At 39.4% G+C, this 14,907-nt stretch overlaps 1 protein-coding gene across 3 annotated transcripts in view; it reads right to left on the bottom strand.

The window, feature by feature from the left end:
• FBN1 (fibrillin 1) overlaps positions 1-14,907 on the bottom strand; it is a 257,163-nt gene that overhangs the window by 199,996 nt on the left and 42,260 nt on the right. For all 3 annotated transcript variants that reach the window (XM_020888719.2, XM_070469330.1, XM_070469329.1), the window contains 2 exons: positions 9,771-9,866; positions 6,365-6,460 (listed from right to left, as the gene is read on the bottom strand). In XM_020888719.2, the coding sequence (XP_020744378.1) occupies positions 6,365-6,460; positions 9,771-9,866 (192 nt within the window). The remainder of the gene's footprint in view (positions 1-6,364; positions 6,461-9,770; positions 9,867-14,907) is intronic.

Raw genomic sequence — 14,907 nt, 5'->3', positions numbered from 1 at the left:
AACAAAAACTAAATGCCTTTTCTGGCTCCAATAAATCTAGAATCCCTTACAAGAGCAAGCATGATGCCCAGACTTAGTTCACCTTCCACTGCCATGCTCTCTGATGGACTATGAAGTATTGCCATTCTTTCACTCTTATTCTACCTTATATTTGACCTCCACTGTTCCTTTTTCTTAAGGCTATAGGCTCAGTAAAATTAGTATGCATTTTTTACTATTAGCCAGCAGAACAGCCAACAGACCTTCTTGATTTGGCAAAAATCCAAGTACTGTCTTCACAGTTTGGACTTGGGTAGGAAATTAGCATTGAACAAATGATTCAGGATTTTGAAGAATTCTTGTCCATGCTTACATTCAGACAGTACATAATGAAGACCTCTAGATGGAGTCATGAAAGAAAACTTCTTATTGTTAGAATTTATGCTTCCAAAAGGCTTCACACTCTGGCTCACATAAACTTTGACATTAAATATTGATCAAATTCCATAATCTTTAAGAATCATGCAAGGTAATTCTTTTCACAGCTTTTTAATCAGTCAATTTTCGACACCAAATATCTAATGTGTTTAACTATTGACTGCCATCGCTAGAGCTGACACTATTTTAGGCTAAAAACTAAAATGAGTCTCATAAAGGAGAAAAAAAAAATGGTCACATACTCATTTGAATGAACTGCTGACTCTGTAAAGGTAATTCCAAAAAAGAGTTTCCGAAAATGGCTTAAACATTTGTAATACTGTAGGAAAACTATATAACCTTCCATGGTAACTGCACTAAATGACAATATTCATTTTCTATGTCTATATTTAAGAATGTTGGTTCAGTCATTTGGAGTCAATTTATATGTACTGCAAACAGACAGGAATCATCTTCTCTCCAAGAATGGATTATTATATTTAAAACATCAAAATCAATCAAACAGAGAAATAGCCCCAAACCCTGCATTACACACACCCAAGCAATACTCAAGATTCCTTTCTCTTGGCTTTTAAAATGATTTAAAAGCAACTTAGCTCAACTCTCCTTCCAGAGAGGAAAACTACCTACCTAGCCAAATTTCTTGAAGGGCTTTTCCCCCCACCTAATCTATAACTTTCACTCTAAAACTCTTAATTCTAGATTTCTACTTGTAATTTCTCAGAAAATTTTCTATGCTTACTAATGACCTCTTTCCAAGTAAAACCCACACAAGGCACAGTGGTTATGTACATAGGCTTATGAGCCACACTTAACTGGGTTAACTTTTGACTGTATCACTTACAAGCTATCTGACCTTGGGCAAGCTCTTTGACCTCCCTTTGCCTCTGTTTGCTCCTCTAGAAAATGGGACTCATCTTGGGACTTTTCTCCTAAGGTTGTTGCAAATCACCAGAGTCAAGCGTTAGACTTGAAAACTCTCTTCTATTTCTTGAAGTCCTCCTTGTGCGTGGTTTCTTTGGCTCGGTGCTCTGTTGCTTCTCCTGGTTCTCTTCGTGTTTTCTCAGTGTCTATATTTTGTTCTCTTCTTCCTTGGGCTTGATCATCATCATTAACTCCTCCCCACCTCCAAGTTCAGGTCTATCTCCAACATTCTTCTCTCTTTTTTCATTACCTTGAGAAGTCTCATCCGCTTACTTGATTTACTGCATTTACTAGAAGAGCATTTAACAAGATTTTAAATAGCCTGCATTCTGAGACAAGAGAGCAAGAGAAAGTGTGATTCCAACAGTCTTGTTGGCAGTAACTATGGCAATACACAACCAGCTTATGTTGTCATTGCCAAAACAGGCACTGACCTCATTTCAGTATTCTAATAACAAACGTGAACATATCGTACCACTGAGCTTAGGCAATGATTAAGTTTTATTGGTTGCTCAAGACCCAAGCAGAGAGAAGGCAAGAATGAGGCAGAGGGGCAATTAGGAAAATCATAAATGTGAATTTACAGAAAAAAATATGTAAGAGGAAGAATAATGAAAGAAACTTGGGGTGTGAAAGAAAACACAAAGAGATGCAAACTTTGATACAGAATGTAGTAGAAGGTGGCAAACTCAAATGCCCACAGGGGCTAAAAGGTAAGCTAAACGAACAAAGTGAGCAGGATGTATGACCAAAGGGAGTGGTAGGGACTGTGGCAAACTGGAGACTATAAATAAAGCTGATCTAATTCAGTTTTTTAAATTTCAACATTACAGGCCAAGCAAGTCACAGGCCTCTACTTTTCTTCCTCTGAATGTAAACAGGCAATAGTATCATTGTCACCTGTCCAGTAAGACTGATTGGCAAAAAATTTCTTATAAAAAATATTCACTTTACTGGCTTAAAGCTACAAGTAAGCAAATTTTGCTTCATAGTCTGACTGCATTGGTTGAATGAATGTTATGATTTGTAACCCAAGCGTGGATCCACTACTTGTCTCCAAACAAAAACAGTATGTTCATGGATTCTTAAGATTCACTTACTGGCTTAAAGTGATCTAATTCCTGCCAGTATCACCCCTCAAAAATATTCTACATCTCGATAGCGAATATTATCTTCAATATAAGTTGAAGAGTTATCTTCAACTCTCTAAAGTAGTTGCAGATAAAGGTCCAAGCTCTCCCAGTACAAAGATGCTTATCCTGAGACGTGCTTGTAAATGACATTAGAAATGTCGCCTTCCCTGTGTATTACATCATGATAAGACATTACTTGTTTATTGCCACCTGACTTAGGTCAAAACATATCTTCTTTTCTGCATCTTTCCCAACTTAAAAATGACAGTCATTTGACCCTGAAAGACCAAACTTCTGAAAGATGGGGCCAAACTCAATTAGGCATCGGCACTGTTAGCTCTGCTTAAAATGAAACCAATGAAAACTACTAGGATTGACCACAAGTAGGCAAGAAGCAATTCCTTTCAGGGGATACTTGTTCACTATCTGATAATCATATCTCCAGGTAGTTTTCTGGTGCTTCAAAATTATTTCAGTTCAACATTTACTGGTCATACACTATGCATCAGGCACTGAGTTTGGTTTGGAAATCTAAGAGATGATGAAACCACAGTTGCTGCTGAAGAGCTTATAATTTAGTGGGGGAGAGGGATGTGGAAATGAGCTATTTCAATACAATGTGGTAACTGCTATCAAAAGACGTGTGGAGGGAAAATGCAGAAGCAGACCTGGGCTCAGTCTACAGGAAGAAGGAAAGAAAATCAGTAAAGACTTCCTGGAAGTTCATTTTTAAAAGTAAAGAGCCATATTCCAATTAAAACATAATGAAACTAGCCTAAGTAGTTACACAACTTAACAAGTATACTGACCTATCAGAAGTAACACTGAATATTTTCCTATGCTTCAGGATGGATTTGTGCTGACTCAGTCCAACATTTTTATTAATCACTCTTGAAATCACATGGGCTTCCCTGATGGCTCAGATGGTAAAGCATCTGCCTGCAATCCACTCCAGTACTCTTGTCTGGAAAATCCCATGGATGGAGGAGCCTGGTAGGCTACAGTCCATGTGGTCACAAAGAGGAGTAGGACATTACTGAGCAACTTCACTTTCACTTTCTTGAAATCACAAGCATTCATTTGAATAAAAGGATATATTGCCTCTAATTCTTTAGAGAGATAAGTAGCCAACTTCTATAAGAACAGAAAACAGCAAAAACTATAAATGGAAATATAACCTGGAATCAAAGAAACTCCCCTCTCCCATGTGGTGAGGGAAATTATACTCATATTTCCCTTCTCCCTTTGAAGGTTTGAGGCTACTCTCAGGTGAAACAGGCAAAGGGTAATGAGCATCTTGATGAAGGTGAAAGAGGAGAGTGAAAAAGTTGGCTTCAAATTCAACATTCAGAAAACTAAGATCATGGCATCCAGTACCATCATTTCATGGCAAATAGATGGGGAAACAAAGGAAACAGTGAGAGACTTTATTTTCTTGGGCTCCAAAATCACTGCAGATGGTGACTGAAGCCATGAAATTAACAGACACTTGCTCCTTGGAAAGAAAGTTATGACCAACCTAGACAGCATATTAAAAAGCAGAGACATTACTTTGCTAACAAAGGTCTGTCTAGTCAAAGCTATGTTTTTTCCAGTAGTCATGTATAGATGTGAGAATTGGAACATAAAGAAGGCTGAGCACCAAAGAATTGGTGCTTTTGAACTGTGGTGTTGGAGAAGACTCTTGAAAGTCCCTTGGACTGCAAAGAGATCAAACCAGTCCATCCTAAAGGAAATTAGTCCTGACTATTCGTTGGAAGGACTGATGCTGAAACTGAAGCTCCAATACTTGGGCCACCTGATGCAAAGAGTTGACTCATTAGAAAATACCTGATTCTGGGCAAGACTGAAGGCAGGAGGAGAAGACGACCACAGAGGATGAGATGGTTAGATGGCATCACCAACTCAATGGACATGAGTTTGAGCAGGCTCCAGGAAATGGTGAAGGACAGGGAGGCCTGGCATGCTGCAGTCCATGGGGTCGCAAATTGTCAGACATGACTGAGCTACTGAACGACAACAGCAATGATTAAAGAGAGCCTTCCTCCCCATTCTCCACAACCACAAATGCCTAAAAATCTGCCATCCAGGGATCAATTTGATTTAGATAACCACTGTGAAGATTCTTTGAGGCCAACATGTATTTATACCTAAGTGCAAATTTTAGGATATCTTTATCATGGAGGAGAACAGTTAAAGACATGTCAAAAATTGGAGATATCCTTAAGTAAATATGCCCGTTTTCATGAATAGTTTAGCAACTTAATCCATTCCCATCATTTCTTAATCTTGGTCAAAGAAATAACTGTAGTTGGTCAAATAGTTTTAGACTGTGTTATCAATATCTATAACTATGGGTATCAGTATTCTTTGCCACAAATTCCTAGAGGTAAAATGCCCTGTAACTTCATTCTATCAGTGATTTTTCCAAAACAAATTAGGTCTACTTTTATTACTTGTCGAATTATTTTCACACATTGCTCAAGTTACATGTTAAGAAGTTTTAATCTCAACAATTTAAATCCTGTATCTTGTCACTGAGCAAAATAATAAGGCCACAGAATACTACCTAATCAAAACAGTTGTCTTTGTTACTCTTGAGACTATTAGCTATATATTAGCTCCAAGTCAATAAAAATACAACAGATTGTAAAAAAGAAGCAGTTTTAAAGAGGGACTCCAAAATGATGCCAAGTACAATGGAAAGGCCAAGAGTTCACAGTGCCTCACATATCTGTACCATGTGGTGGCCTTGTGAACAGAAATTCAATATAATTCATCCAGTAATAGTAGAGTTACTTGCTAAAACAGAAATTGCTACTTCATCAGCAAAGAAATTAGACAAACCTGTGGAAATGGAAATAGAAAACAATTTCTCACATACCACCCTCTACTCTGTTTTTAAATAACATATAGTCAACACTTGCCACTGAATTTTCACTTTCCATCTTAAAATAAAATGATCTTTATACAACTTTGGAGAAAAGTGATGATTGCAGTTTAAAATGTTCATGAATATTTTTCATAGGGTGTTTTTCAAGAGTATTTTTGCCATTCGGTATGAAATTAACCTCCTCAACCTTCACTGTAAAACTACGAATGATGAGAACATGCCTATCAAGGTAGAGAAAGATGACCAACAAAGCAAAAGTTATGGAGTTGCACATCTACATACACCTCAATGTCATGTTTGCATGGATAGGTAGGCAAAGCAGGTAGAAATCTTTTTCAATTAAGAGCAGCAGTACACTTGAAAACAGAAAAGCCACATTCAAATTAAAGCTGCTTATTATGTGTGTGACCTTAGGCAGCTTCCTTGGCCCACCCAGAGCCCTGATCATCTCACACGGCAAAGCGAAGATGACTATACACAACGTCAATGAGCCACAATGAGTACTGAATAAATCACAGTTGTGAAAGCACAGTTTCTCGGCAATTAATATTTCTAGTGAACTCTGAATGCTTAGCTTGTATCCCACTATAGCCAATAGGTCCTAAGAAATCTTTAGGTGTAATTTTTGTTTCATTCTGAATGTTTCCCATTTCCACACAGTTGTTTTGTTTGGAGTCACTTCCCTAACTTTCTAGGATAATAATGAGCTCAATCCTTACTCTATGGAAAATTTTCTTCTTTTTATCTTGATGCCAACTGGTACTTATGCATAGGCTCACTATTGAGCCCTGCAGTCCACTGACAAATTACTGAATAACATGCAGAGGTTTGGGGCCATTGTCGTATCATCCTAGGAGCCTTCCCAATGACAATTCAGAAACCTCAGCAAAGCTCAGCAAAATTCACGAAGCAGCTGCAAGAAGCCAAATGCTCGTTGAAATAAATCATAGCTTTAGCCACCAGAACATCTTTACGCCGATACATTTAAAAAAATTACCTCTTTCACACTGGGGTCCAGTAAAGCCGTAAGTGCACGCACATCGATTTGGGGCCACGCACCTGCCTCCATTAAGACAGCCACTTTCACAGACAGCTGTAAAATAAGGAGAGAGAAGCTGAGAAACTTCACCTAAGTAGATGCTAATAGAGTAACACTGACTATCCCCTGAAAGGATGACGATAAAAAAAAAAAAAAATCTAAATAGTCACTGTGGTATTTGTTTTAAACATTTATTGTACAGTTCCAGTTTCCTGGATATCCCTCAGTCAACTCAGGTAAAACTACCTGGAATAGGTGAGTATATACCTGTGTTAATGTTGGCAGTTTCATTCTGGAAAACATCTCAGCAATGCTTTTCAGTTCTGCATCTACAATGGTGGTTTATAGGAGACACCCCTGATGAGAACTGCATTTTACAAGCTGATTCTTTTGCTTATGATTTATGTTTCATTTCCAGACAGTTTTCATGAGGGAAAACACTGGCCATCTTTACAGAAATGCAGCATGTTAAATCACACTATTAACTGCCAACAACAAAACACAAATACTGACACTCAGTAATTTATGTACCATAATGAAGACCCAATTGAGTGTTACAAGAGAATCTCTGGAAAATACTGGTAAGATAAGTCCAGAGATCCTTGAGGGAGGAACATTTTACTTGTCAAGAAAGACATTAAAATAAGACTTGAAAGCTCATTCCCTGAATAACTCTTCTCTGTACAACTTCCTACGGTTCACTCAAGCATAGCCTCTTCCTAGGCATCTTTATCCACAGGTGGTAGGCTGTCCCTGCCAAATTTGCCAGTCCCACCCACCCTTCAAAGCCCAGCTCAAACCTCACTCCCCCAAGAGGCTTCCCTAACACTTCCATTTACATTAATTCTCCCTTCATATATTCCCCGTACACTTTTCCTATACCCTGTGGCAGTCATGCAGTTGAGCTACTCAGATCTCCTTCCAAGAAAACCTACTGTGAGGAGCTTAGTTGGCTGATCTGCTACTATGTTCATGCCAACGATCTGGTGGGGACCACTCAGCAACTAAGTGTTGTGGAGACTGGACATTTCTGCCCATCATGAAGCTATTGTGATGGGAAGTCTTGATTCTGGACTCCATATCAGCCTGACCAAAGCTTTCTTGGAGGTTGCACTACAGTCTGAAGCTCTTTTTGCACAATTGTGATAGTGTTTCCTTCCCTCTTTCCTTGCACAGGGGTATGACATGCATCACAGTCTGAAGGCTAGGCTTTCCCCTAATAAATCTCTTGTGCATCTAATTCTATCTCGACATCCATTGGGATCAGTGTACTTGGACCAAGACAACCCCTTATAGCCACAAGTCAAGGCAGTAGTCCATTTATCATCACAAAACTAGAGAGGTTTACATATGTCCACTGTTCTAATTTACTTCTTAATTTATAGTCAGGTAATAATTATGAGATTTTAAGCAGAAAAGAAATTTTGAGGCTGCCTAAGCCAACCCTCCCAGTTTACAGATTAGGAAACTTAAAGTCTAGGAGAGGTTTCTGAAATCCACAGATGTTACCTGAGTGCCTGCTGTACACTAGGCTCTGCTCCCTCCAGGTGCATGAAAGGGAACAGGAGGATGACAGTGGCTCCTTCTGATCCCCTTTCTGAAAATGGTTTTAAATCCACCCTCATCCCACCATCTCTGGAGCCACAGCCTTAGTACTAGTCTTCCTGCTTCCTGTTCCTTCTCCCTCAAGTTCAACCCCCGCAGTGTGGCCACAGAGATCTTCCTCATTGTAAACTGTTGTGAGTGAAGTATATAAGGCCAGGACGTCACAGCATTAAAAGCCTTGGCTGTGAAGTTAGACTGTATGGGTTCAAATCCCAACTCTGCTGATTACTCCCCGTACAGCTTTAGACAAGTCACTGACATCCCTGTACCCCAGCATGAAATGTCTTATTTCATGTAGGTATTAATAAAAAAGGCCTCTTCCTGTAAGTGCTGTTGTTATATCAAATGAGTTAATACATGTAAAGAGTCTGAATGTGTGCCGAGCATACGGTAAACAAAGTAAATAACTCAATAGATGAATGTTGCTGGTTATTGTTTTCTCACTTCCCTCCCCTGGTTCTATTTTGGATGAGAACATGTTATGCATAAAGGCTCTCCAAACCTGGCCCACGACTTCTATTCTGATCTTAGCTCCCTTCCCATCACTCCCCTCGGCACCTAAGTCCTAGCAATACCAAAGCCTGGCATCCCATGCTAAGTCATGTTCTAGGCTTTGGCTTATGCTGAGCCAGTTGACTAAAAGGCCCACCTCCCAACATCTGACAAAAGAACTCCTACCCACCCCTTAACACTCAGCTAAAGGGTCTCCCAGGTTGGGAGGCTGTCCTACCTCTTGTCCCTCCATATTATTGCTGGGGGCTGTCAAAGATTTGATCCCCATTCTTACTTATATCACAGTGTACAGACAGTCAGGAAGGTATTAAATAAACTTTGGTTTATTTATCATAGCATTATTCATCATAGCAAATACATACACATGGGCAAAAATTGGAAACAAAATGAATAAATGTTCATCATTAAGGATGCAATAAACAAACAGTAAAACCTCTATACAATGGACTATTATGCAACCATTAAAATATATTTTTAAAACATTCAATAAAATGAAACTAACTTCTAATAAAATATTAAATAAAAAAGTTATATGAGAAATTATGCATACAGTGAGAGCTCATGTACCAAATATGCATTAAAAGACTAGAAGATAACATCTGGAAAGGTGGGATTGTGGAAACTCTTGTTTTTTTATATATTTAAGCTTTTCAAATTTTCTTCAGGGTATTCTTAGTATAATAAAAAATAAGTTCTTTAGAGGAATTTTCATCTCTTCTAAGCATTGAGACTGATACACAGTAGACACACAATAAACAGTGTTTATGCGTAAACCAACACACTGACCAGCAGTGTGAGGAGTATTATAATAGCAGAATCCAGACTAGGAAACTAGAGAGACGCAGACACCATTAATCAAGAAAAAGAACATGTTTGGGGAGAAAGATGAGGTTGAGTTTTAAAATACATTATTGAGGATGCTTCTCGAAAATCCAGGGGGAGATGTTGGGCAAGACATACCTGTGGAATGAACAACAATTCTGCACCTTGGGTGGTGACTGCGAGTCAGAAATGAGGTAAGCAGGGTGATGAAGGTAAAGGAAAGAAAAATGAATCAAATAACCCAGTTCCAAGGTTCTAATCAGAAATTTGATATTCTGTGTGTTGGGGAAGTGATCTATTCACCTGTAAGAGTTACTGGGCACCTGTAAAAATGCCATGTCCTAGGCAGTCAAAGAAAAGCCAGCATCACTCATCTCTGTATTCTTTTTGTCAATGTAGGTGAACATCCGCACAGTTTACTTACGTTGTCCACAGTGAGTCCCTATGTATCCTTTCTGGCACAGACAGTGATCATCACTGCAGCTACCTCCGTTCATACAGCGGATGTTACAGTGTTGGACTTGAAAAGAAAGAAAAAAAGGACTGATTTATTTCTACAATTTAAGTACATAGATCTCAACAGTTCACAGAAGTTGATTTGTAGTGATCTGAAGGGAAAATAAAATGGTTTATCAATAATCATATATTTATGCAGAAATAACCTAATTGACAATGCTAAACATGTCATATTTTGTGTGAATAAAATGATTTACAGTTCAATGTAACTGTATCTTTCATACTGATTTCCCTAATTTAGCAGAACTTACCATTCAATGTCATTTCTGTAATTTACACCAAGAAAATAGCACCTTGAGGGACCAGACAAGGTGAGATTACAATGGCAATATTTTCCTTGTTAAAAGTTGCAGAGTCCCAGATGGGTGGGCAGTAGACATTCAGAGTGACAAATTCCAAGAAATGATGTTAAAAGAAATTTAGGAGGCAGCAGAAAGAAGGGAAAGAAGACCTACATGGGCACTTAATAACAAGACTGCATGATAATGAAGATAGCTGGACTTGGCTCAGAAAGAGCACCTTGTTGAAACTGTCACCTTAAACCATCTAAGACCTGCAGTGTGGTAAATCCACTCTTTATCACATTGTCACTTACAGAAGTGTGAGAGCTTCAACACCCAAGGCAGGAAAACCCCAGGCAGCAGGCTGACTTAGACTGAGACAATGAGATGCTAGAGCTGGCCAGAGGGAAAGACACCCGGGAAAGACAATGACAGCACAGCATGTGCCCTTGATTCCTTCAGTGCCAAGGCTGTCTCTATTTCAGTAATTCAGGCACTCCAGTAACACTTTCCAAATCCCAGGCTGTTCCTTAGTCCTCTAGAAACAATCAACTACCTTACTTGGAGAAGACTAAAAGCTTGATTGAATTAATCATTCATCATTGTTGACACATCCCTATACAAGGAGGCCAGGATTGGGTGTGGAAATTTGGCTTACTCTGCCCTGTGGGAGTAAATTCCTGGAGAAAACACCTCAATAATTTCACATAAAGAGAAGAGAACCCCTTTTTCTGTGTAAGAGCAGAAATCAGCTGCTTAGGGCTAGCTCTTATGCTTAGCCTTCGGGGAGCACTGGGCCTCCATCTTCTCCCAGGAGCAGAGAGGAGGCTCCTCCCAGCAGCCTGCTTCTTCAGTACACTCTGCTACGATGCTCAGTTCAGTATCACAAAGAAGCTGCTGATTTCAGGAGAAAGGGCCATTTTTATAAAGAGCTACACAGCTCTCAGCACCAGAACAGGAAAGGGAAGGTGCCAGAACCCAATATGCCCTATGCCCTCACAGAGTACCAAAGAGGTAAGTTGAGGGTGATGCACCTTTTCAACAACACGTCGTACACATCCTAAAAGACCATCAAAGGCACCCATCTCTACTGTACCAAGGAGCCCCTCCATCTCAGCATTTAAGGCCCTCTTCTGGATGGTCATACGGGTCTTTCAGGCTCCTTTGCCTACTCCTAATATGTTCCAGTTAAATGCAGAGTTCCAGAAAAACAGCTAGAAGAGATAAGAAGGCCTTCTTCAATGAAAAAATGCCTTAATAATAGAAGAAAACAGCAAAAGGGGAAAGACTGGAGATCTCTTCAGGAAAATTGGAAACATCAAGGGACCATCCCACCCAAAGATGGGCACAATAAAGGATAAAAATGGTAGAGACCTAGTAGACGCTGAAGAGATCAAGAAGAGATGGAAATAATACACGGAAGAACTATATTAAAAAAGATCCTAATGAACTGGATTACTACGACGGTGTGGTTAGTCACCCAGAGTCAGATACTCTCGAATGCAAAGTCAAGTGGGCCTTAAGAAGCACTGCAGTTAATAAAGCTAGTGGATGTGATGAAATTCCAGCAGAACTATTCAAATCTCTAAATGATGACATCATCAAGGTTTTGCATTCATTATGTCAGCAAATCTGGAAGACCCAGCAGTGGCCACAGGACTGGAAAAGGTCAACCCTCATCCCAATCCCCAAGAAGGGTAGTACCAAAGAATGTGCTGACCACCAGACAGTTGTACCCATCTCCCATGCTAGTAAGGTCACGCTTAAAATCTTGCATGCTAGGCTTCAGCATTATGCAAACCAAGAACTTCCAAAAGTCCAAGCTGGGTTTAGGAAAGGAAGAGAAATTAGAGATCAAATTGCCAACATTCGGTGGATTATAGAGAAAGCAAGGGGATTTCAGAAAAACATCTATCTCCGTTTCACTGACTATGCTAAAGCCTTTGATTGTGTGGATCATGACAAACTGTGGAAAGCTCTTAGACAGATGGGAATACCACATCACCAACCCGTCTCCTGAGAAACCTGTATGTGGGTCAAGAAGCAACAGATAGAACCCTGTAAAGAACAACTGACTGGTTCAAGGTCAAGAAAGAAGTGTGACAGAGCTGTCTGTTGTCACCCTGTTTGTTTAACCTATATGCTGAGCCATCATAAGAAATGCTAGACTGGATGAGTCACAAGCTGGAATCAAGATAGATGGGAGAAATATTAACAATGTCAGATATGAGGATGATGCCACTCTAATGGCAGAAAGTGAAGAGGAACCAAAAAGCCTCTTGATGAGGGTGAAGGAGGAGAGTGAAAGTGCCAGCTTAAGACTAAATGTTAAAAAAAAACAACTAAGATCATGGCATCTGGCCCCCTTACTGCATGACAAATAGAAGGGGAAAACGTGGAAGTAGTGACAGATTTCCCCTTCTTGGCCTCCAAAATCACTGTGGACAGTGACTGCAGCGATGAAATCAGGATGATTGCTTCCTGGCAGGAAAATGATGACAAACCTAGACAGTGTGCTGAAAGGCAGAGACATTACTCTGCCAACAAAGGTTCATATAGTCAAGGCTATGGTCTTCCCAGTGGTCATGTACTGTTATGAGAGCTGAACCATAAAGAAGGCAGAACACCAAAGAATTGATCCCTTCAAACTGCAATGCTGGAGAAGACTCCTGAAAGTCCCATGGACAGCAAGGATATAAAACCAGTCAATCTTAAGAGAGATCAACCCTGAATATTCACTGGAAGGACTAATGTTGAAGCTGAAGCTCCAGTATTTTGGTCATCTGATGTGAACAGACAACTCATTGGAAAAGTCCCTGATGCTGGGAATGATTGAGGAGAGAAAGAAAAGAGGGCATCAGATGATGAGATGGCTGGATGGCATCACTAATGCAAAGAAATGAACTCAGGCAAACTCCAGGAAATGGGGAGGGACAGCGAGGCCTGGCAAGCTGCATTCCATGATGTTGCAAAGAGTCAGACACGACTGGGCAACTGAACAATAACAACAACAATTTGTTCCCAGGTTTCTTTATCAGTCATTCATTCACTCAACAAATATTTCTGAGTGCCTACAAAGTGCTATACCCAATACCTGGTACTATGTGCTAGTCTCTTCATGGAACCTCCTCTTTCACCCATCTCTTTGTCTTTGCCCTGAACTCTGAACCTCCAACATACAACTTACACAACATTCTTACCAAATCCTGAAATCCTGTCTCCAAGATCCACGACAAATGTCTCTTTTTTCCTTTGATCTTTTCTGACTTCTATTCTTTCTTCCCTTCCCCACTAGATATCGACTCTCTCCCTTCTGACTCCAGAGTACTTTATACTTCTCTTTAGAAAGGTATGTTCTATAACCAAATCTATTTTTAAGTTATTTCTACTATCTGTAGCCCATTTGTTTAAAAACATCAAGCATCACAGGGTAGGGAGTGGGAAGCATCATGATTATTAATTTTATCTCCATAAGTGCTCAGAGCATTCCCTGCCTGCTTGTAGGTGCTGTATGAAACTCTGCCAAATTAATTTCTCTTTATTTAACTCGTGCTCCCTGATAACAACACCACAAGCTATACTCCAACACAGAGACTGTGAAGTTGCCCTTCGCGTCCTAAGCACTTACTTACATAGCTCTGAGTGGGTTGCTATTAAAAATATTTTTATCTTTGTTTCCCCATATATAAAAGCAGAAATAACTTCTCTGTCAGAACATTGTTATAGAAATCAACCAACCCAGGAACCTGATTAAAACAGTTATTTTAGGCTCCCACAGTTCTATTAAAATGTCTTGGCCAAAATACGTTTTCAAACTAAAAAACTATTTACAAGTATACAAAAGAAATGATTTGGTGAAAAACTTGGATAATACTCTAAGTAGGTCAGGAAAAGGTGTAAGTTGCTTTAAAATCTGAAGTTAAACTTAGCTTCATCCTATCTTAGCAAAACAGTGAGGATTGGGAAAAGCACAGGAAATGATGTCATCTGTCAAGCAGCAAAGGAACTCAACCCACAAACTGATTTCAATTAAAGTGGTTCATGCCAAGAGCTAATTTCCATTCCCACATGAGCAACAAAGCCATTTAGCTACTTTGAGATAAAAAAGCGAACAGTAGTTTAAACAGTGACTTTACATGACTTGTTTAAATTGAAAAACAGAATGAGCTCTTCTTTCTGGAAAGAATGATAAGTTTATATTTAAATGGAATATAATAAAAACCTCCCTGATACGTTCTTATACTTTTTTTCTACCCTATCTTTCAGGTAAACTTTTTCCAGCATAAAATATTCTTTCTCCTTTAAAAAATAAAAGCCCTTGATCAGACTTGTGAAACAATAAGGCACAGTTAGTCCAATAGTCCAAATAAACCAGTGAACCATGTATCCTTAGGCCAGAGGAGCAAGCTCATCAACCCATTGCTGTTGTTGCTCAGTTGCTAAGCTGTGTCTTATTCTTGGCGACCCCCTGGACTGTAGTAAGCACTTCAGGCTCCTCTGCCCTCCACTATCTCCTGGAGTTTGCTCAAATTCATGTCCATTGATAATAGGATTTTAATCACCTGCTTTGCCACAAACATGTTTGCCAAATTTGCATTCTTTGTGAGTCTTAGACCATTAGGAGAAAAAGTATTTCCTTAATGGCAGGAGCACTCATTCAGGGTTTCTGTGGGGAAAAAAAAGGAACTAGATACGAAGTTTCACTATAATTTAGAGAGTATACAAACTGGTTTTATTTGTGATTGAGTCCTGCCATTGATGCAA

This window comes from Odocoileus virginianus, chromosome 6, assembly GCF_023699985.2.
Source record: "Odocoileus virginianus isolate 20LAN1187 ecotype Illinois chromosome 6, Ovbor_1.2, whole genome shotgun sequence".
Lineage (NCBI taxonomy): Eukaryota > Metazoa > Chordata > Mammalia > Artiodactyla > Cervidae > Odocoileus > Odocoileus virginianus.
The sequence above is the reverse complement of the archived record's forward strand: the minus strand, read 5'-3'. Positions and strand labels throughout refer to the sequence as shown.